Here is a 24,253-nt window from a genome sequence, read left to right as displayed (position 1 = left end):
AATTACATACATGTGTGCAACACAAACAAAGGGTTAATCTCGCTTCGTTTGTGTCTTCGACTGATCATCGAAATATGCACGGTATATAAAGGCTCCCAGGGCCACGTGTAATACAATAATTGCAACTCCAGCTGAGTATACATTGCTTGGCACATGACTTAGTCTCAATAAACCTAAAATGTATAAAAATTTATTTCAATTTAAAATGTCCAAATAATTAGTTTAATAAATATATGTATATTTCAGTATAAAACATGCTAATCAATGGAAGGAATAATATATGATGTAATCTTTTCTGTAATTTATGTATGCTACATTCCAGTTCTCTAAGTATTACATCATTAATGTAAATGAAAGCCAGTAATTAATGGTCACTGGATTAAAGTATAAAAAATAGAAAGATGTAACTTTCAAATAATAGGAAAAATTATTTACAATTAATTTTTGTGTAAATGTGTATATAAATCATTTTGTTTTTTAGAATTTTTCTTTTACTGATTATAAGTTTTGTATTTAATAGATACCGAATACTAAGATAAAATATAAGTTTTGATATGACAAAAATGTAATATGAAGAATTAAATATTCAGATAATAATATTGGTTACTTCCATACCATCAAATATAAAAATCTTGCTAGTAAAGAAGGATAAAACAGGTAAGGCTATTATTATCAAGCAATGAAATAATACTGTTTTGAAGACTTGTAACTCCGGCAATTGCTGAAAATGAATAACATGTTGAAAATCCTTGTAAAATGAATTACATAATATGCATTAACAATTAAATAAATAGAAAGCAACGTACCTGTATATTTGACATGATTTAAGTAAAATTGATAACTTTATACAGTAATTTCAATCCTACTTCTGTACTTCTTGGTTATGATAAATATTAATGTTGTATATATGTAGTTATATATATATTACATATTATTGTACATATTATTAATAACTGCGGAGTATAATTTAACACTCGTTAAATTAATGGATAAATTGCAAATGAGTAATATATGTAGCTTCTATAGCTATTTTAGAAAATCAACTTCTATTTTTGTACACTACCGTATTAAATAACATAGCACGTATGATTGCCTATAAATTTTATGTAATGTACGGTAGAAAATTAACAGTTTTATATTCAAGTAATTTAAATGATCATTATACAAAAAAATACAGTAAATTTCGTACACGGATGATGGGATTAGGAATATTTGAGGTTATGTTATTCGTTTTAGTACCCCATAAACCCGGCAGGAACGTCACATGTGCTTGTCATTTCTGATTGGAGTTTTCGTATCTGGTTTAAAAACGTTGTCACACTTCGTAGTATATTTTATTTATGGAAAGTGGCCAAAAAAGCATTGTTGGTAGGTCGGTACGTTCGCATCTGATTCATCCGATTGTTTACAGGAATGAGGATAAAACATAATACGTTGTAGCAATACGTGTTACTGGTTAAACAGTTTATCAGTCCATTTAAATATGGGATGTTGTTACAGTTTCTGTAAGGAGGACAGCGGGCCGCAGGTATTAAAATTGAGTAAAATTATTATAAGTGCTATTAATTGTTATTGTTTTGAAGCTTTAGCTTATCGCACGTTATTAAATATGTATTCCAAGCGTATGAATTTTTATCACGATCACGCCTATTTGAAGAATATAAATTTAAAATAACCAATAATTAAACCTAGTTTTGCTTTATAAAAGTTCAAAAACTCTTATTATATTGTCTTTTTCATTACATTCGCAATTATTTGACCTTCGCAAGTAATGTTTTTTAAAAATTTTTCATGTAGAGTGGGGAAGTAAATGAAAGGACACATTTGTTGGTAGACCCTGTCAGTAATAGTACAAATATACCTGGAGTACACAGGTATGTTGTCATACTTTTTTACATGTACAAGTTTCTTATTACTTGTAATAATAGATAAGACTTTATAAAGCTTTTTTGCTTCTTTTTTCTTCCAGTGATGATTATGTTAATCAATATGCAAGTTCTGCACCCAAGAAGACAGACGAGCAAAGCGCGTTAAATAGAATTTTACACGAAACTGCAGCGTGAGTGTTTCTTTGTCTTTATTGGGTTTTATGTTTCTGTTGCATTTTTATATCTATTTTAACAATAGCATGACAAGACAAATACGATAGAAATAAAAAATTGTTGTAAATTCTTCTCTCAGTAATGTAATAGATGTTGGAGCATTAGATTCGCATAATTTGGAACAGCATGAATATATGGATAGATCACGAGCATATTCAAAACGCATAGAAACTGGAGGAGTTAAAGTCCCTGATAGCACATCTTGCTTACTCAAAGATATCCCCGCTCCAGAAAGGGTACTAACAGCTGAACCAATTCCTGCTGGAAATCACGAGCTGGTAAATAATATTCTTATAGAAACATGTATCTAAGTATAAATGACTTCAGTTTGTTAATTCTAGAGAACAATCAAAGTATATACAATTTAGTTGCTCTAGAAATTTAAAAAAGGAAAAAACAAGAAAAAGAATAATTAGGAGAAGGAAAGAAGCAACGAGAAGAATAAACAAATGTTACTTTAATTGTTCTTTAGGATTAACAAATTGAAATCATTTATATTACCAGATATCCTTTTTAATTGTTTATAATTCATATTTCATACTTATCTTTGATAGTTTATTAAATGATAATTTAAATTGTATTTACAGATTATTGATATGCTCAATAAAGCTGTGAGAGCACTAGAAGATGTAAAAGTTGAACACAAAGAGGACTTGGTAGTTCCTTTCTTATCGTGATCTTGTAGTATTTCCTCTGCAGGATTACACTTACATCCTGTTTGAGTGAAATCTTTCTACTACATGACATTAAAAAACATACATCTTCTCAAAATCAATTTTCAATAAGATATTCTAAACTTACTTGAACATGAAAATCAATTAAGAATTACAACACAGTGTACCATAGATCGAAGTTGAAATATCACTTCTTAATAACAACGTTACTGTATTTCCAAGAATACAGATTATAATTAAAACAACTGAATTTGCTAATGCTTTCCGTAACTTATACATGATATTGTAAAAAATTAATCTATTATTATTACACTTTGCAATGTATATGTTGAACAAGTAACGCAAAGACTATTTTGTCACAATTTAAAAAATGCAATTCTATTATAGGTCTATAGATTTTTATGTACAGGTTTATTGAAAAATTAATTTTTATTAAACTAATAAAAATGTTTTCAGGTTTTTACTATTACTATATACAAATTTCTATCAATTTCTAATGAAGTGTTTAATATACACTAAACGTTAACAAAACTGGTTAGTTAAGAAACCGTTACAGTATCAGTAACCAATCAAAACTTGTTTAAATAATTTTCATTAGTTACATTAAACTGTACTTTTTAATTATGATGCACATTTCAATGTTTATTATATTTACATTACTGAAAACTGCTTATATTAAATCAAGACTAAATATAAACTCTTGATTCATACATATAAGAATTTGTGATAATTATATTCCTATTAATTAACTCTATTAACTTTGTATTATTTAGTAATTATGAATGTTCTTATGAACACTTTATGTTTATCAAAATCTGTTAAATTATATCTTTCTAAAACTGTGTTAATTTAAATATATTTTTCATCCTTCATTCATTTATGCACACTTTATTAAACTACACATTATTGATAAATATCGTATATTATTTTGTGAATAAACAAAAATGAAATGAAAAAGGTTATATAGGCAATAAATGATGACTAAGAATTATGTGAATCGTATTTGTTATGTTATTAACAAGAAATTACTGGAGTTGTAAAACCGAGCTAATTTGTTATAACGGTTGTATAAAAATGTCAGTACCTTTAGGCATATTGTATTTTACAGAACATAATTACATTAGAAATTTTGTTTCTAATGTTCACCTTCTTACATTTATACTTTTTGTACGATATATTTGTACACGGCGAGCACTACTAAATTGATAAGTTTTAGTGTTTGGCAATAATCGATTATTTATTTCATTCTGGATGGTTTAGAAATTTCAGCAATTGAACAGTTACCGACATCAGTAATCTATAGTGAAATCTAAATATTGGTATTATGCGGATATAATTTTGGATATTTCCTGGTAATTTTTATATAAATAGAGGTATGAAAACATTCTTATAATATCGTTCCGACGTATAATTAATTTTATCATTGTTCATTGTGTACCGCTTACTGCTTACTTCTAATTTGTATTATGCGATAATGTAATTTTGTGTCATTATGGTTTTGAAGATACCTTCTATTACATTTTTTATAAAGTATATTTAAAGTTTAAATTTGAGATGTGCAAAAGTATGTACATTCAGATCATATATATTTTTTAATTATTAAAATATGCAGAACATCATTGGATATATTGTATTGTAATGAACATGGTATATATTGGCAAGAAAAATATTTTAATTGCAGACTATTTAGACTAGTGAATCTAATTTAGTTATATCATTTTTGTTCTTATGCCAAAATTGTAAAATAATTGATACACACACAAGCGTACATATCTATAATATTATATCTAAATATGTATATAATATGTAAATGGAGAATATATAAAGTTACATAAAGATTACAATGAGTAAATTGTTGCTATTTATCAAAAATTATTTAAGATACTGGCCGTTAAAAAAATGATTACCTTTTTATTATTATAATTCTATATTATACTTCTATAATTTGTATATTTTATAATATATTTTTTTGTATATTGGTAAATATTTTGTAATTATGGAAAAACCATATTGCTAATGTCTTGTGTGCGGAGTACATCATGCGTTCAATTACATACGTAATGTGTTGGAAAAAGTAAGAACTATTTATAAATATAATTAAAAGTAGTTCGGATAATGTAGTGTTTGGGACTTACCTATAATAAGTTCGTAAAGATACACCAAGAAATGTAAAAGCTTTTCGTTTGCATTAGCGGCTATCACCTCGGTTTGTGTGCAGCATCGTTTTAAAGTTCGATCAGTCGATCTTTAAATGCACAACTGCCAATATTCGTCTTGAAGAAATATAAACATATAGGTAGGGCAACTATTTTATTCATTTAATTCCATGTTAAAATTCTATCTTTAAGCGAGGGATAGCTTCTACATCGTACGTAATTTGTATATTTTGTATAATTTGTTATAACTTGTACGTAATTTATACAGGTTGTAGAATTTGTACCGGGTATCGATTTAAATAGTAGCGGGAAACAAGCTGCGAGGAACGCGGGAAGTTTGACGAAAGCGCGGGAAGCAGATGGTGGGGATAAGTCAAGCCAGTAGATTGGTTGGGCGCGTCGTGGAGCGGAGGGGCATCGACCGGTCTGGCATCGGGCTGCTATCGTACTGGCAGGTCCCCCCGTTCAGTGCCACCAATACACAAGAGCCGAGGACTCTCTATCGCCGACCATTGGTCCTCAATTTGCCGACCAATCATTGGGAAAGTGCCCACGAAAATATCCAATGTAAGTCCACAAATTATCAAACATCAGCGGTGTACGCGTTCGGTCGCGCACGGTTGTACGATTAACCGCGTTTTCGTTCCGTGAACTGTTTCAAGTGCGAGCCCGTCCATTCACGACGTTGAAAAACCCTTTCAGCACGGCCATGTTTGTCGAGACGAGCGTTTCTTGTGCGAAATTCGCGTCATTCGTTATCGAGCACGTCGCGTTCCGTCTACTGCACGGTCGTTTCGTCCTTCGTTTCCTATCCACAGACGTTAAGCATCGTGGGGACACGAGGTTAATCATGCCGCCAAGAACAGGATACGATATCCTTCGGAAACGATTTCTGCGCGACAGAAGGTGATGATTGCTGCCTGGCCTCGATTCTCTATCCCGCGTATTTAACGTTCTGCACGTGGGCCCTCGGACCTCAATGTGTTGGCCACGTTGGCGATCTTTATCGATGATCGCGAACCGCGCGAATTGCCTTCCATCATACCGATTCCTTTGGGAATCTAACCTTTTCGTTTCGAATCCAAGCATCGCTTTTATCTATCTGCGTTCCATCGAATAATGTCGACAGTTTTTGTACGTGATTCATAGTATTATATAGGATATCATGAGTGCGTATACAATCGTTCTTGTATGCGTCTACACATACGCTAGGTTCGACCAATACACCCCACATCTAAAATTTTGAAAAAATCAAGTACTTTTCAGTCTAATCATATTACTATTCTTTATTGATGCCAAAGAAGTTATTTTATGAGCCATATTCTGCTAATATCTCTGAAATCCACAGAAGATATTGAACATGCTATTAAGAATAAGGTGCATTCTACTTAAAAATCAATTTTTGCATAACCAAAGATAATGTAGTGTAGTAAGTTTATTAATTTCAGCCTTTCGGCCCAGAAATGGGACTTGGTTTTACATTCTGTATACTCACACATCCATCCACCCTGCTACATTACATTCGTCACACCGCACGATTACATACCCTCTCTTTGCTTCTCTCCTCTGAACATATGTTACTAATTGTAGTTTGTACTTTTATCCTTCCCGTTTACTAATTTCCTTATCCAATCTATATTCCTTACATTAAACCTGGCCTCTAAAATTTTCCAGCTTGTTGCAATCTGCTAAATAGTGCTTCAGAGATCCTTGTCCCCTTCCACAAAACTCGCACCTCCTCTCCTCACACTCAAGCCAGTATCTATTCCACGGTTCTAAATTTCCGCACCTCGCCTTTGCCATCAAACTTTGGTTGTTTAGTCTTCCATCTTTCCTTAGATACTCAGGCCTCTGTCCCGTAAATAAATATCTATACCTACTGTTATATTTAGCTTCTCTTATTTGGTTAAATTGCACTTGTTCCTGATTTTCCTTATCCCTGTTCACTAGTTCCAGAGTTACTCTATCACTCTCCCCTCTCAATCTCCTAATCCCTTCCTGACTATATCTGTTTCGTATGCCATACTCTATCCTTTCTTTACCATTTTTTGTCCTTCCCTGTTCCTTTTCCCTAAGACATTCTTAACGAAAGATAATGTTTGTTGTTTGATTTTCTGTCAACTATCTAACAGTTCACATGTGGCCTCTCAGACCCCAGTGTACAGTCTACATCAGTAATCTTTATCGATGGATCGCAAGCTATATATTTGTATCCTATGAAACTGATGATTCCCTTGGAAACGTAACTTCTAGATTTGACATAGAAAATATTACTTGTATTTGCTTATGTTGCATTTGGCTAAGACAGCAGCTTTCTTATTTCACTTACCATATTTTATAAAATGTAGGTATATGTACAGTAAGTCCTTATCTTACACAGTTAATTCATTTAATAAATTTCTAAATAACTTGTAGCATATAAGTACAATGTATTACAAAGAGAAAAAAGATCAGTCCTATGTTAAAAATTAGAGTTAAACTTGTTGCCAGGATTAATCTTTCTTTCTCTTTATGTTACATTTGATATTTAATGTTTGTTACAAAGGTTAATTAAAGTTGAACAGGTATATTTCTTTACAACGAAATAATCAAAGAAACAAAAATATGTATACCAATTCATGTAACTCAAGAGTGCATTGTATATTATTTTGTTGTTCTTTCTCTGTTAGAGAGTTTCTATTGATGAAGCTAGCATTTGATATTAATTCATTATTTTGTTCTAACACAATATTTTCTGTATAGTATAGACATAGGAAGGACTGGCAATGGATCAATTGGGAGAAGGGCAGGCAGTTGTCGTTGGCAGTGCCGGCGGAACTGTTCAGGTTGTTCAAATGGGACAAGGTGGTCAAGCGATGATGTTGCCACAAGCCATACAAGTAGCTGCACCTAATGGACAAATACAAGTTGTACCAGTGTCTAGTTTAACTAGTACAGGTCAACAGATCGTGATACAACAACCGCAGACACCACAAATCATCCAAACTCCGGATGGACAAACATACATTTATCAACCAGTTCAATTAGAGGGCCAAGTTCAACAAGCCCAACCTACAGGTACAATAGTTGATTGATTATATTATAAAGGTCATATTTCAATTTCATTGCTATTTGTAGTGATTAATCTCAATGGAAATCTTATGCAAATTGCTGGAACAACATCGCAGACGACAACCACTGCTGCAGCCACAACACCGGTCCAACCTTTGGCAAGTCCTACTGCAGCAGCATCTCAGGCAGGAAACGTTGTCATGGTACTATTAGAATGTCTCTTTCACTCACATAGTCTGTGTAAATATATTATACTGACTTGTAGTGATTATGGAGCAACAGTACTGTAAACATGATGCATTCTTATTTTGATGTTTTTATTTTTAAATAATATTATAATATAATATTTAAAAATATATTTCGTATATACTTAGGAAGTTTATATAAATTGATGTTTCTATTAAAAAATTTAACGATATGTTGTATAAATTGTAAATTTGATATTCTTTGGAAGTTCTCTTCAAGAAAAACTGTATATGAATCCTAAAACATAGATGATATAAATTTGAAAATATATGTAAATAACATTGCGAAGGGTATAAAAAGATTATTATTACAAAATAAGAAAATAGGCAAGAGAGATAAATAAGGATTTTATAGAAAGGAAAGTAAAAAAGAAATAAAAAAATCAAAATTTATTTTTCCATTGTGAACAATATCCTATAGACGAACAAATATTGGATTTACAATTTATACTACGCGAAATAATCAAAAGATAATATAATGAAGAATTTCTGTGGAATGATTAACAATGCAATGCTCCAATTTTTGTTACTTAGATGGTACCTGGTAATAGTGGGCAGACACAATTTCAAAGAGTAGCATTACCTAATGCCGAAGTTTTTGAAGAAGAACCTTTATATGTAAATGCTAAACAATATAGACGTATATTAAAACGTCGACAGGCCCGTGCTAAATTAGAAGCTGAAGGAAAAATACCTAAGGAAAGACCGGTAAGTTTATGTTTCGCTTTTTATTATGTAATTAACATCGCATTGTGTTTTTTTTTATTAAATTTATCAAATCAATCTTTTTCGCAGAAATATCTCCACGAGTCTCGCCATCGACACGCAATGAACAGAATTCGTGGCGAAGGTGGTCGTTTTCATTCTGGTCAAGTAAAGAAGCGGAAGTAAGTCTCTATATGTAACTTATTATTTCAATTATTTTAGCTATAAAGCAAGCACAGTATCTCATTCATTATTTTACGCATATAAGAGTGTAATGGTTCCAGTAGAACAAATGAAAACTCCATGATTACCCAGCACATCTCAACTTCGACCAGCACCAATACCGTTCGTACTATAGCAATAGCAGCAGCAAACGTAGGAGTACAGTATCATGACACAGATAATATGGCCTCTACCATTGTTATCGAAGTAAGTGCAAGTGCCTATTATTGTTTATACTAAAAAGCACCGAGACTCTTCTACTAAGCATTTTTAAACACTTACAGAAACCAGGTATACCTCTTCAGGATATGATCTCTGAAGATGACATTGTTACCTCGAACAATCGCTTAATGTAAATAAATACTTAAATACGATGAGCGCCGGTAATATAAATGAAAAAGGAAAGTGTGTCAATGATCAAATCCTACTTATATTTGCGCCAGTCTTCAAAGGACATTTTGTAAATAATACTCTCTGATAGGAGATGTAGTGTAAGCAGTTGTTGAGGATAAGAAACTGCGAAGTGTATATCAAAGATGTATATAATATGTTTGTAAAAGTGTTGGTCATATATTTTTTTAGCTTTTCTTTGTATGTAGCCTAACACTTACTGATAATATTATTGCATAGTATTATGTCGCGGTGCAACGGAAAACTGAATGAAAATTTAAATACTATCATATTACGATATTTTGTTGAATAATATATTGTAATTCAGTTATTGTTAACAATATATTGTGTACATACGAAATTTGCAATGTAACATATCGAATGTAAGATTTTTAATACTTGTAAAATTTCGAAGAACATACGTATCGCTACATTGGATTGAGAGACTGAACTATAATTTATTATTACGTGTTGGGTACCATTTGTAGAATAGATTTTATAATGAATTAATCTTCAACTTCCATTGCAATGATGAACTAGGAAGCGGTCGAGAATGAGAGAGAGAGAGAGCGCGCGCACTGATGAGATTTTTTGTACAATTTTGAGTGTGAGTACAATTAATTTAGTATAATGTAAAGATTTATGGGGAATAGTTAATTTTTAAGAATATTTTTAAGAAGTTACTCATATTTCAGTGGCTTATTGTAAATAACGTGTTTCACCTTGAAATGATAATATTTTGATCGATCGAGGTGTAATATTTATTGAATGTAAGTAGTAATCAAAATATTTTAAAATATATTGTAATAAATAATTCTTTTATGTCGATTAAAAGGTTTCAAAGATTTATGGAAAATTGATACTCGTTTTATTTTAGTGTATTTTAAATTCACCACGATGATTTGCAAGAAATGTATGGCTATACAAATTTCCATTAAAATAATGGCTTTAGAATATTGAGAGATTAATCTAATTAATTTTCTTTGAGAGTGATTTTTACGATATTCCACATGAGTAAATCTGCAGTAGCTTCATTGGGGAATGTAAAGATAAATATAGAAATCGTTTCACATTCACAAGATATTTTTAAATGTTCTGTAACAAGTTGAACTTGTAAATAACTGTAAAATTATAAATGTAAGATTTACACGAAATATAATAATATGCTCAGCGTGAATGTGAACAATTGTAAAGTAATAGTTAAGTTGGGTGAAAATAGGAAATAATATATTTGTAATGGAACTAAGTATATACAAGTAAACTGACATGAGTTGTGTTTTGTAATAATTTATATTTGGTGATTTATTTAATATAACCTTTCACGTATAGTTTAAATCTCGAACCTATTATTTTTCACAGGATTTTTCTGAATTCTGAAATTTTTCTGATTTTCCTGTGGAATACGTACATTTAAGACAGTTATTTGTTTCTTCCATACCTTACTTTGAACCATTTTCCGTACGTATATTCTTCTACTTTTTATTAAAATACATTAGATGGAAGTGCAATCTTCTTTTCTGTTAAAACTTTAGAGCATTCTGACAGTGAACTGTCTGGCTCTGTAACATACATGTTCGGTTCGACTGGCAAAGGTGCTCCTAACAGGCATTCGTCTATTATTTTACTTCCCGTAGCATCGATCGTAGCATTGTATTCCGTATCACCAGTTCTAGAAGAGTAAATACAGTGGGTGTAGAATGTATTCGTACACCGATCAATTTCCCAAAAAACTTTTGTGTGAAATTGTGGTTTCTTAACTTCCTTTTGTATAATCAATGATATTTTACATATTCTCGTAAGTCTCTAAGATAGATATAGTCCAAACAACATTTACTAGTTAATATAATTTGTGAAATTAACAAAAAAACGCGAAAAGTGGGTAAAAGTATAGAAGCAATTAGTATTTGTACGATTCCTATGACGAACCATTTACAGCAGAGTTTGTAACGTAAATACATTAGTTTATTGCTCCGTGCGAATTAGAAAACATCAAATTTCCAGGAAAATACTTTTAAACAGTTGTGCGAATACTTATTGCTTCAACATTTCTATCGATTAATTGCTTTTTTCTTGTTAATTTCGCAACTTACATAAATAGCTATTTTTTTTTTGTAATCTATCTATTCTAGAGATTTCCTAGAACATGTAGAATGTCATTGTTTATAAAAAATAAGTTAATAAATTACAATTTTACACAGTTTTTTGGAAATTGATCAGTGTACGAATACTTTCTACACCCATTGTAACTTTTAAATACATTTATTTGTGTATAAATACTCTACATGTTGTGAAAGGTATGGTAAAAATGTTTTTATAACGTAAGAAATATGCAATAATGAAATATTGAAAACAAGTTTAACCTGTGTACTTTAGTTACTTACCTTATACGGAGGATTTCTCTTTCTTTTTGACTCGGTTTTAGATTATCCGGTGGTTTTCCACTTCGGGAAATAAGCAACAAATTTTCGGTAGCAATTTTCCATGGATTCCTATAAGATTTTCTTTGAATCGTTTCCGATATGATCCAATCGTCTGGTAAATGGATGTCTTTCCACTTGCCATATATTTTTATGCGTGACGAATAATCGCCTAATTTTCATAAATTTTTCAATCATTACATGTAAGTTGAATCAGTGATGTATGTACAAAACACATTAAAAACCTTTTGAATAATCCGTATGATATATAGTTTGCGTGATCCGATTTTCTTTCTCTTCGATCACATTTTCGTTCGGCGCAACTTCCGGAAAGATTTTTTTTAACAGTGGATGCTCGTTTCTAATCTGAATATTTTCATAGATTATTTAAATTATATTATTAAAATAAATTATTAGAATTATTATTGTTCTTTATTAAAAAATATAATTGTTTGACCAGAAATATTTTGTTAAATTCCAAATTAATATTTAGTGAATGTGTGGTTGGTTGTTGTTCGTACGTAGCAACGATAATGTAGTATTTTGGTTTTGGCAAATATTAATCTTCAGTTGATCAACGATTTACCTGTTACTTTCCTTACTATATATAGTGAGAAATTATAATTATTTCGAAGATTTTTTAACAACTTAAAAAAGAATATATTCTTTAAACAATACATTATTTCTTGCACGAGTGAACTACTCAATCGAAGACGTTTAATTTAAAAAATTTTGTCCTAGCTCCTCTATTTCCAAGTTATTTAAAAAAAAACATTTTTCATACCCCATTTTAGGTGCTGTTCTTATTCGATATGGACGATTGTTAATAAAAACAATACGTATCAATTATTTTGATGAAAACTACCTCCAATATAAATTTGAACAAGATCAGTGTATGCTGGTTGAATATTTTTACTTGATAGTTTACAGCAGAAATGGGCAATATTTTCAATAATTTAATTACTCGATCGAATGCAGTGTATGATAATTAACACAATAAACGATCGTTATATCTTCTTTACCTTATTTAAATATTCTTGAGGGTCCTCGCTTTGTTCATTTACAGGTAACGAAAAATTTTGTTGACGAGTGTTTAGACATTTTCTATAGGGTCCGTTTAAGATATTGAGGGGTAGGGGATACTTGCGTTGTGGCCTGTATTCTCTTCGTTTTTTCGTTTCTCTCCCTAAAAAGTCTTTTCTGTAAATTGTTACAAAATCGCGTGTTTCGTCTTCTATTTCCATAAACATTCTTTTTCGTCGTTTCAAAATATGTATATCGTGAAAGTTTCTTGTGGAGAACGTAGATGAAATTGTACATAAAGGTTAATAAAAATTCTGAAGTTGGCGATGAAAATCGGTGAATTTTAATGCCTGTATAAAAGAAAAAAAAAGTAGCAAAAGGAAATATCTCACAATCAATCTCACTTCAGTGATTCAAATATTCTGTCAACATAATTCAACTACTATTCCAATACTTAAATATTAATATTCGCTTTACTCTATGGTTTGTTAACTTTCTGCATATAAATAATGGACCTTGGTATTCGTGGAAGACAGTATAGATTATTAGCAACATTCAAGAACCGTTGTTGATACGATTTCGATTGAAATTAAATAGTTATAAATATTTTTCGGCGATTAGTATGTGCAAAATTTAAATTTCCCTGATCCAACTGCTAGATGGCGCCACCAGCGCGAAATTTAAATTTTGCATATACTAATCGTTGAAAAACGTTTATAACTGTTTAATTTCAATCGAAATCGTATCAAGAACGGTTCTTGAATGTTGCTAATAATCTATACTGTCTTTTACGAGTACCAAGGTCCATTATTTATATGCAAAAAGTTAACAAACCATAAAGTAAAGCGAATATTTCTAACGAAGTAACGTGTAGTCAAGACTGAAATCTTTGTTGAACATTTAATAAAAATCGAGATCGTAATAGAAATTTTTCTTGAATGTTGCAACGATCTATACTATCCTCTACGAGTCGTAAAAGTTAATAATTCATTTATAGAATGTAACAAACAATCGAGCGAAGCGAAAATTCTCATTGAAATCCTTGATGATTGCTTAATAACTAAAAAAATCGTGACAAGAATAATCCTTGAGAGTTACTATTGTTCTATGTACTACTATACTACTATTTATCATCAATGGAGATACCAATAAATTATTAACTAATTATGAAGGATTCTGAGTAAAAAAAAGACACGTTAACGACATTTTATTTGATTGTTCGATACCATCTCTCGTTAATAACAATATTTTATTTGATATAGTTTTTCGCAGTAGGATAACGACATTCCTATTGAATAAAACGCTAATTGATTTATTTACTTCAGTTTATTTAAACGATGGAAATCAAGTCAACCAACGGTCAATCTTTTCATTACGGCGTCATGGACAACGGGCTGTAACATTTATATTTGTCGATAAATCTTTCCATAAAAATTTGTACATCTTTCTAAAATAATACTAGAGACGTGTATAAAGTTTCAAATTGAAATCATGCATACTTTATGTAAAAAAAAAATGATAAAGAAGCCACATTTTTGGCACGGAAGAAGGAATTCCCCATTTAACACTTTATTTACCGGGAGCCTATTTATAGGCTTTTTAATTCCAGTATTTAGCTTTTCGAATTTATTTACTGTTTTGATGATTGTCTACTTACGATGTTCAGTTTTTGGAAACAGACTTGGCTTTCAATGTACCTAGTAATAGTGTGAAGGAATTAATGGCAGCCTAAATTGGCATATGCTACTGTAGAAAATTCTTTTTTGCATTAAAGACTGTTTCTAAATAGCCCGGTAGGTAAAGGGTTAATATAATTATTGTTATATGGTGAAAATCAAAATGTCCAAAAACATGCATCCTGAATTTTAACCTGTAGTTTACGCATATAAATTTTCATGAATGAGAAACAATATTTAGTAACATAAATTAACAGAAGACATTTTTTCAAAAATAAATTATTTAAATAAATAAATAAATAATTTCTTTTGGCATGAGTAAATTACCCATTCAAAAACGCATATTTTTGAAAAAAAATTGTTGTCCTAGCTTGTCTAGTTTTCAAGATATTTAAAAAAACATGGTATTCACCCCCATCTTTAGGGGCTATTTTCACCCCTTCAATATGGACGATTGTCGATAAAAAAAATACGTGTCAAATATTTTTTTGAGAACTATTAGGTTGTCCCAAAAGTTTCTTTCGTTTTATTAATAAGTAATACATACACAATATTTTATGTCTAATGTTACATTATTGAATTGTGTACGATTCATTTTGCTCCATTACTATTACAACATCAATATCTAAGAAATTAGATTGTCTATTTATATAAGCACTCCCACACAAAATAATTGAGTGGAAATTACGAAAGAAACTTTTGGGACAACCTAATACCTACCACGTAAATTTTATCAAAATCGACCTGTGACAATTGGATATGTTCCCTTGTAAGGGAAGCAGTTTGCCTGAAGCAGTTACACTGTATTGTGCGGTGTATGAAGGCGTTGATTTGTTTAAGCTCTTTCCTTCTTACGAAAACGCTTTTAAGTCCCTGGGACTCCAACGATTTATTATACATATATGTCATCTGGTATCGACAATCTATTTGATCCGCATTGATTACACGGTCGAGATTAAATTTTGCTATTCGGAATTTAGTTTGGTTTTGAAATCTTTCAACTGCTTACGTTATGTGTGCAAGTAAGAAACAAGTTTCCTGAAAAATATTGCAAAATTTTTAAACAAGAAACAAAATTGTCGGTCAATTTAATATAATTTTACAAGAATAAATATTTAAGGTAACGTTAAATTAAAAAAAAAATTAGAAAAAAATTCATACTAGACGAGAATCGAACTCAAGTCCGAAGTGGACTTAACTACGCTGTCATCTTGTGAACTATTCTAAAGGAACTGAAGATAAGAAGCTAAGCGGCGTCATATTTTTTAAATTAATTTTTCTCAAAAACGCTGAAGTAGCGAGCTTTGCCCCTTTGCTCAAATACTCTCCTAAGTAGAGTACTATACTGTGTTAAAAGCTAATTCAAATCGGTGACCCCTAGTTTGTGGCCTCTCCTTGTTAGAGGAAATCAATTGGTTTGATCGAAAAAAAAATTTCCATTTGGTGGCTAATGATTCTCCAATTTCTCGTGGCTCATTATGGAAGCGATATAACAAGAGTTGAAGCATGGCACCCTCGTGTACTATAAACGCCAATTAGGACACGACATCGAATTTCCCTGTTATATGTAGCTGCATCCTTGTTGGTGTCCCTTGCTTACTGTTTCTTCCCTCGTCACAAGTTTTTTTATCTGCTTTTTCTAGAGGGTTGAAAAATAGCCACCGATAACTAAAATTAGCGCGTACGTGGGATAACTTGGGACTCAAAAGATATTTCTTGTCAATTGTAAAACTATCGACAATTTTCTGCGGTACATTCAACAATACGTTTCTAGTACATTAAATACAACAACTTTAGCTGCAATTATATTAAATATGTGATTTTTTATCCTGAATCGAATGAGACTACTGGTACATTGATACGTCAATCGGTTCTTAAGACAAAGAGTTTTTTTACGCTTTGTAAAGCGCTCATTTTGAGAGGGAAAAGTTCTTTGAGAGCAGGGGATGGACGCGGGAGGAGTTAGAGAGGAATAGGGATGTGGATAAGGATATTGGAGAATCTTGTCAAACCTGTTTACTGATATTATGTTCAGAATACACTGATGGACATAATTATACGACACCCCATTTATTTAAAAAAAAAAAATATGTATAAGCTTGTATACGTAGCGTAAATGATGATGGGATGAAAGAGTATTATTCGCGAACTCCATCACAATGTTAACAAACACAAAGCGTCGAAGCATTTCCAAGAATTGTAATGTTTGATTTCTTCTGTAGGACAAAATTATAAGACATTAATGTTACTCGACTACAGACAGTCGTTGAATCTAAATGTATTCGTGTGTCTCGTATTGTGAATTCTCTATTATAGTGATTTTGTTAGTATAAAATAGAAAAACATTAAAACTAAAATCATGCCACGTGATAAAGTTCTATCTGAAGGGGAAAAAATAGAAATCTTTCAAAGAAGAGCAAAAGGAGAGAATTTAAAACAAATGTCACCAAAAATAAAAAGAAGTATGTGTGTAATTCGTAATTTTTTAAATAATCCAAAAAATTACGGAAAAAAGAAGAGATCTGGAAGACAATTATCCCTTACTTCAAGAGATAAAAGAGCAGTTTTAAGGTATGCATCAAATTCAGCTCTTACACCTAGGAAAATTTTAGTAGATGTGGGTTAAAAGTATCTGTAAAGACTGTAAAAAGAGTTATACAAAAGACACAGCATCTGAAACGAAAAAAGTTTGCTGTTAAACCACCTTTGTCGATAGTATACAAACAACGTCGACTGGATTTTGCTCTTAATCGCCTACTGTGAAAGAAAAAATGGCGGAAAGTGCTTTTTACTGATGAAAAGAAAATGAATTTAGATGGACCTGATGGTTGGAAATACTATTTTCACGATTTACGAAAAGAAGCAAGAATTTTAAGTCGCCGTCAATGTGGTGGAGGATCTGTGATGTTATGGGCAGCCATCGGGTATAATGGGAAGACCGAAATCAAGTCCATTGATGGCAGAATGGAAGCTACTGGTTATTCAAAACTAGTACAAGAGCAGATTCAGAATCATGCTGAAAGAGTGGCTGGTGAACATTTCATATTCCAGCAGGACAATACAACTGTTCATACAGCTAAAATTGTAAAAAATTATTTTCATGCTCAAAATTCACCAATTTTAGATTGGCCAGCACGGTCTCCGGATCTCAATATTATAGAAAATGTGTGGGGTCAGTTGAGTAGAAGAGTATACGAAGGTGGCAAACAATAGAATAGTCTTAATGATTTGAAGGTAGCAAATCTGAAAGGTTGGGAAGACTTAGATCAAAAGAATATAAAACATTTATTTAAAAGTCTACCGAAACGAATGATCGAAGTTGTTCAAAATAAAGGAGGCTCTACACATTATTAGTACTTCAAAATGTGTATAAATTTTCAGAACTTTTGTACATTCTCTTTTTCTTTTAAGCAGTGTCTTATAATTATGTCCAATCGAAATTGTATTATTTTTAAATAAATTAGAAATGTTTTATCATTTTTCGCAAAATTTATGAAGTTGTTATTAAAAAATAAACCATTTTCTTTTGACGAAGTGTATTTTAATATAACTACATTATTAAGTACCTAAACCAATATTTTTCGGGGTGTCTTATAATTATGTCGACTAGTGTATGTCTTTATTAGAAAAATAAACAATACAGTTTCGAATTATTTTATTTTTTGAGAGGAACGCGTTTATATTCCGAACAAACGAAGTTCAACGGTTGCTTCACTACTTTCGACTTATAGAATTGGAATCAAAATTTAAAAATGTGGAAACATTCTCGGAATATATTACTAAAGAATTGAATATCGTCACTTATAATACATATCTTTGTATAATTAGGAACGATATACAAGTTTTCCAGTTCTTAGATTATACGGATTTAAGTATTCCATTTCGCACAGAATACAAGTACATTACAAGTAGGATAATTTTATATAATGGAAGAAAACAAAATTTCAGAAAATACGTATTCCGTAGTTTCAACTGTAGTTTAAATAGACAAATTGTCGTGAAAATTTTTTAACATTTTGCAATAAAAATATATTAATGTAATACATAATTTATACAAATAAATTTTTCAGAAAACTAATTATATTCCTGCTAATCTAAATCTAATCTCACTTTACACTTTACACTTTACACTTTTTATATCTAAAGATCTTATTACAAGATCCATCGAGAAAACAATTTGCAAAACATTAATATTACAGAAAAGTTGTATTCTCGGTTTAAACAATTATTGTTAATAATTAATGTAACTATTGTCAGAAATTAATATTTAGTTGGTTCAATCAATAGATATTAGAATATTGACAAATTTCTCACAATTAATGTCTCGAATGAATACTTATTCTGAACCGTTATTGTTATTAATGTTTAATCGAACACTGAATGATGCTGTATATACTATATATGTTTATTTATGTCGGAGATATTAAGTTTTAATTGTTCCAATCAATAAATATTAAAATGTAGACAAATTTCTTACGATTACTTATTTAAATTTTATTCTCAACTTTTCATGTTCGGAAATATTATATTCTCGACAAAGATTGGTGTAATAATCTGAAACTTTAAAATGCATTAAACATGTACATCTCCGAATTAATTGAATATTTACAATGCATATAGTAACATTCAGTCTTCGATTAAATATTAATAAGGATCACGGTTCAAAATTTTTCTATATCGTTATATCTGTTAGCTGGAATAACTAAAAATTAATTTTTGACAATAATTACATTAATTATTAACTATATTTGTTCAAGCAATGCCCGAGACTATGACTTTACTTTAATATTACACCGCGCGGACAGCGGTAGATGTTTTATCTAAAAATGTTCGAAATCATTACTAACCAATAAGTAACTAGTTTATGATTTCAGTCACCGACCAATTACGTTTCTTTTGAGTAACTTCGTGTGTGGCATCGTTTTTTAGCGCAGCAGTCACGGTGTGATATGTGTTGGCGATCGGCAATATAATAAAATATGTATTTTGTCGAGATCTCGACGAGAATGTGAAATAATCTTGATCTTGCCCAAATCTCGACATGCTGAATTCCTATATCGACCTAGAATGTTACAAGTAATCTCGATCTCGCATTCGATTTCAAGATGCGAGATCGAGACGAGATTGAGATTCATCTCATCTCGTGCGCATCTCTATATAAATGCAAATAACGTGGAAATGCGTGAATCGTTATTCCTGACTTATTCACGTTCTTTCGTTGCTTGATGAAAAGAAAGATTAATATTCCATAACGAGGTTATTAAAAAATAAAACGTGGACAACAATAGGCGTATCTGCGACCTGAACAGGATAATAAATTCGGAAAGTTAACGAACGAGAGTAAAGATAATAGTAGCGAATATTGAGACAGGCGAAATTTCAGTTAGGCGTGTGTACTCGCAGTAGGTAAATAAACTTCGGGGTTAATTACAAATGCACAGGTGTGCAAACTAAACAGGTATACAAACTAAACAGGTGCACAGCAGAAGCGCAAACAGTACTACGATCCATGATAGTTTCGGTGAGTTCGTGTATTTCATTTGGATTACGAAGAAACAAGTGAAGGCTAATGAGATGATTGCGATTAGGTAAACTCATTTTTTGGAGTATTTTGTACATATGAAATCATTTTAATCAATACATGTCTTGAAAATTATCGCTTCACATAACGATAACAAATTCTGGGTATTATCATTTGCTTACATAATAGATGAAGAGTTCATTTTGAAGTGAAAATATATAAAAATAGTATACTGATATCTAATATAATATCTAGTAGTATATAATACCTAATATCTATGTAGTATATGCTTTAACTAGATGTGTAATTAATTTTACTTTGTATAAATAAATGTTTCAAAAGTTGTTATACTGGAATTATATGAAATACTCTAATATTTATCATTTATTCTTTAAGTATCTATAATCTATACTATTATTATAATGAGGTGTGTATAAGATACTGTTTGCATTGCATGGAATGATCGGTCTCCTAATATTGTAACTTAGGCAAAAAATACTCTCTTGTATTTTAGTTTGTAATTAAAGTGATCCTTAAAAAATGTGTCAATGATTCGAATTTATTCTCTATGAAGATTAAAATGATTGATCTATCTAATCTTCAATGTAATCTTCATAGAATCTTGTTTTTTTCTTGTTAATTTCTCAACTTACACAAATAGCTATTTTTTTTGTAATCTATCTATTCTAGAGATTTCCGAGAATATGTAGAATGTCATTGTTTATAAAAAATAAGTTAATAAATTACAATTTTACATACAGGGTTATCCAAAATAGACTATAGGAAGTTTTTTTTAAATAAAATAGATACTCTTTTTAATTTTATTAGTTTTTTTATTTAATTATCAGGTATTATCTATGATAATTATGTGTGGAAAACGATATCTGTCGAATGACCATCACGACCATGTTTACAGACCAATTCGAAAGTCAACATTTTCGATAACATTTTGGCATATTTGCTCGTTTTATTCACCAATTTCATTTCTAATGTTGTTTTTCAAGTCATGAATTGTTGCTGGTTTGCTGGCATAAACTTTACGTTTCAAATAACCCCAAAGAAAAAAATCCAATGGGGTCAAATCACACCATCGAAGTGGCCAATTCATATCACCATTACTTGAAATTAATCGACCATCAAATTTCGATAGCAATAAACTGAATATTTTCACGCGTTGTGTGTGGCGTAGTTCCGTCTTGTTGAAAATAAGCATTGCTTATGTTGATTCCATTTAATTTCGGCCATAAATAATCAATAACCATTTCATCATAGCGTGCAACATTCACTATAACTGCGTCTTCATTCTCGTTTTCAAAAAAGAATGGACCGATTACGCCTTTCGACCAAAATCCACACCAAACAGTAACTATCTTTGGACTATTTTTGAGCAGTGATTATTGATTTTTCTGTAATGGCTCTCGGATTTTCATCTCCACTGCTTGCAAAAGAATTGGCCAGCAATTTTTGATGATATTATGGTCGGGTGCGCGCGCCGGCCATTGACGAATGGAAATATTCTCCTTTAAAAAATATTCCTTAATAATTTTAGCAGCATGTATCGCAGCATTATCTTGCTGGGATATACGTATATGGTGTAACAGCAATGCGTTCTACATACGTATAAATTTGATTTTTTATTAGTTCAAGGTAACGAATGCTATTCATTTTGCTTTGAATAAACTTAATTTTTGTGTTCCCTTAATATCCGTTAACAGCCCAAACCATTACTCCATCTCCACGTTTTTGACGTCGAATTTTTGTTAGTGGTTGTTTACGAACAACGCAATAATAATACGTACATCCGTCTGGGTCATCAAAGGTGAACCGCTTCGCATCCGTAAAGATTACTTTTCTACAAGTCTTCTTCCAAAGTACATGTGCATTTGCAAATAACAACCGTGACTCCTTATGTCTTACGTTTAGTGATGGTTTTGTCATTACTCTAGCCCGATTTATAATGCCTAGTCTGGAGTCTTCATGACGAACATTTTGCATATTTCTTTCTACGCCAGCTTTCTTAGCGATCTCTCTCGCAATAGCACGAGAATTGGAAGCAGCACGTATTATTGCCCGTGTATCGCGTTCAGATAATGCTGCTGGCCTTCCTGTACTTTTATTTTTTCCATGTGCACTTGTATATTTCAGCAAATTATACAATAACTCTTCAAGTGCGACTAATTTCTTTTGCAATTTGAGTAATGGATAACTTTTGTTTCCGCAGAGCTAATATTACACTAATGACACTTTCACTAAGCTTTTTGTCACGACCCATTACGAGGATAGCGATATAACAAAGCTCTAGAAATTGAACGTAATAACTTCATGCAAATTCACGGAACACTGAAGAATATGTAAACCCAGTTCAAGTGTGCTATCATTTTGTCTGCGTCGGATTATGTACAGTGAGTAACTTTAATATTCGGACACTATGAGATTTTTACATTATCACATCGTAACTTCGTTTCTAACAAAACAAGCAAAAAACATAATCAAGTATTATATTAACGTATATGTTTAGTAAACAATAGTATAAGTTTTATTTACATAACTTACTGTAGTTGGTAAATAACACGATTTAAACAAAATATTGTCTGATTTTTCCGTTACTTTAATATTCGGACACTTTTAGAAACCATTTATTTTGAGGTTAATTTTTATAATAATATGTGTTTTAATATCTTGTTGGGTAGCCATTCTGTTGTATCACTTATTTAAACGTTGTGACACATTGCTAATGATTTTTTTTTGAATATTCTATAGTTATTTTGTCCAATTCTTCTTTTAACCGATGTTTCAACATTTCTTTTGAAGATATTGTTGTTGTCCTGATACATCCCTCTAGTTCATTGCATACATTTTCGATAGGATTGGGGCCAGGTGATTGAGGTGGTGGTTGTAAAACTTTTGGACAATTGTACAGTAAATATTCTTGCACGATGCGTGCGTTATGTTTTGGGTCATTGTCCTGGTAAAATTTAAATGTGTTTAAAATTCCCATTTGTGTAGCACTTTTGTGTAAATTACTTTTTAATATGTTCAAATACGCATTTTTGTTCATAATATTGTCAATAAAAACTAATTCGTCCAGCCCAAATGTGGATATACAGACCCAGACAAGCACACTACCCCCTCCATGCTTTACAGTTGGCCTTAGATTTTAAAATTTTAATTCTTCATTTTTCTTACACCACACCATTCTTCGTCCATTTGATCCAAAAATGATAAATTTACTTTCGTCGGTAAAAATGACATCGTTCCACCATGTTTCTTCCTTGAAAACAAATTCTTTAGCAAAATTTAATCTCTTCTTTCGATTCTGTTCATTCACATACGGTTTCTTCCTAGCTACTCTTCCATTGTAATCACTATCTTTTAAGGCTCTTGCGGATTGTTTGGGGATGTACCTTCTTCCCAGTCTCGTTTAAGAGCTCTGTTGCTAATTTTGGTGCACTGAGTGAAGGATCCTTCTTCATTTTTCTTATTAGTTTTGTCTTATCACGTGCATCCAACTTGTTCGGTTGGCCCTTTTGGGGTATAGAGTCTAGACGATCCTCGTATTTGAACCGTTTAATGATATTTGCCACTGTACTGTTACTCATGTTGAGTATGGCAACAATTTGTCTACATGATTTCCCCTTTGCAGTGTGAAAAATCACAAGTTGTCGTATATTACACGTGGTATTGCTTTTGCGTGGGATTATACACGTGCACGTAACGGTTATCGAAGAATAACTGATGAAATAAAGCTTGTTAGTATCATCCGAACAGTCGACTGTGTTTGTAAACAAACACTTATTCTAAACTCGAAGTAACTCTGCGTAAACACTCAGAAAAGGTGCTACACTACCAAGTGTCCGAATATTAAAGTAACGGAAAAATCAGACAATATTTTGTTTAAATCGTGTTATTTACCAACTACAGTAAGTTATGTAAATAAAACTTATACTATTGTTTACTAAACATATACGTTAATATAATACTTGATTATGTTTTTTGCTTGTTTTGTTAGAAACGAAGTTATGATGTGATAATGTAAAAATCTCATAGTGTCCGAATATTAAAGTTACTCAC

General features: G+C 31.2%; 4 protein-coding genes across 9 annotated transcripts; 2 read left to right on the top strand and 2 right to left on the bottom strand.

Moving 5' to 3' along the window:
• Nucleotides 1–10: 10 nt before the first annotated feature.
• On the bottom strand, nucleotides 11–1,213 carry LOC128873732 (vacuolar ATPase assembly integral membrane protein VMA21 homolog). Its single transcript, XM_054117518.1, has 4 exons — nucleotides 1,064–1,213; nucleotides 807–953; nucleotides 616–721; nucleotides 11–173 (listed from the first exon to the last, which is right to left on the bottom strand). The coding sequence occupies exons 2-4, from the start codon at nucleotides 819–821 to the stop codon at nucleotides 34–36; spliced, it is 261 nt and encodes an 86-aa protein (XP_053973493.1). The 5' UTR covers nucleotides 822–953; nucleotides 1,064–1,213; the 3' UTR covers nucleotides 11–33.
• A 113-nt stretch (nucleotides 1,214–1,326) lies between these two features.
• On the top strand, nucleotides 1,327–4,614 carry LOC128873728 (ragulator complex protein LAMTOR1). The gene is made up of 5 exons (XM_054117504.1): nucleotides 1,327–1,528; nucleotides 1,798–1,874; nucleotides 1,970–2,059; nucleotides 2,182–2,380; nucleotides 2,690–4,614. The coding sequence occupies exons 1-5, from the start codon at nucleotides 1,484–1,486 to the stop codon at nucleotides 2,777–2,779; spliced, it is 501 nt and encodes a 166-aa protein (XP_053973479.1). The 5' UTR covers nucleotides 1,327–1,483; the 3' UTR covers nucleotides 2,780–4,614.
• A 592-nt stretch (nucleotides 4,615–5,206) lies between these two features.
• On the top strand, nucleotides 5,207–9,810 carry LOC128877705 (nuclear transcription factor Y subunit alpha). 6 transcript variants are annotated; one of them, XM_054125267.1, is made up of 7 exons: nucleotides 5,207–5,499; nucleotides 7,675–7,989; nucleotides 8,050–8,186; nucleotides 8,763–8,936; nucleotides 9,024–9,115; nucleotides 9,221–9,362; nucleotides 9,440–9,810. In XM_054125267.1, the coding sequence occupies exons 2-7, from the start codon at nucleotides 7,698–7,700 to the stop codon at nucleotides 9,509–9,511; spliced, it is 909 nt and encodes a 302-aa protein (XP_053981242.1). In that variant the 5' UTR covers nucleotides 5,207–5,499; nucleotides 7,675–7,697; the 3' UTR covers nucleotides 9,512–9,810. The 6 variants fall into 6 exon arrangements, with proteins under 6 accessions (XP_053981242.1, XP_053981241.1, XP_053981243.1 ...); XM_054125266.1 differs by having other exon boundaries at nucleotides 5,208–5,499; nucleotides 7,680–7,989; nucleotides 9,218–9,362; XM_054125268.1 differs by having other exon boundaries at nucleotides 5,208–5,499; nucleotides 8,050–8,168; nucleotides 9,218–9,362.
• A 1,006-nt stretch (nucleotides 9,811–10,816) lies between these two features.
• Nucleotides 10,817–13,212, bottom strand: LOC128880679 (uncharacterized). Its single transcript, XM_054131044.1, has 4 exons — nucleotides 12,985–13,212; nucleotides 12,208–12,328; nucleotides 11,927–12,134; nucleotides 10,817–11,214 (listed from the first exon to the last, which is right to left on the bottom strand). The coding sequence occupies exons 1-4, from the start codon at nucleotides 13,210–13,212 to the stop codon at nucleotides 11,028–11,030; spliced, it is 744 nt and encodes a 247-aa protein (XP_053987019.1). The 3' UTR covers nucleotides 10,817–11,027.
• Nucleotides 13,213–24,253: the final 11,041 nt, after the last annotated feature.

Source organism: Hylaeus volcanicus, chromosome 1, assembly GCF_026283585.1.
Source record: "Hylaeus volcanicus isolate JK05 chromosome 1, UHH_iyHylVolc1.0_haploid, whole genome shotgun sequence".
NCBI classification, from domain to species: domain Eukaryota; kingdom Metazoa; phylum Arthropoda; class Insecta; order Hymenoptera; family Colletidae; genus Hylaeus; species Hylaeus volcanicus.
Note: the sequence above shows the minus strand (reverse complement) of the source record. Positions and strands in the feature narration are given on the sequence as shown.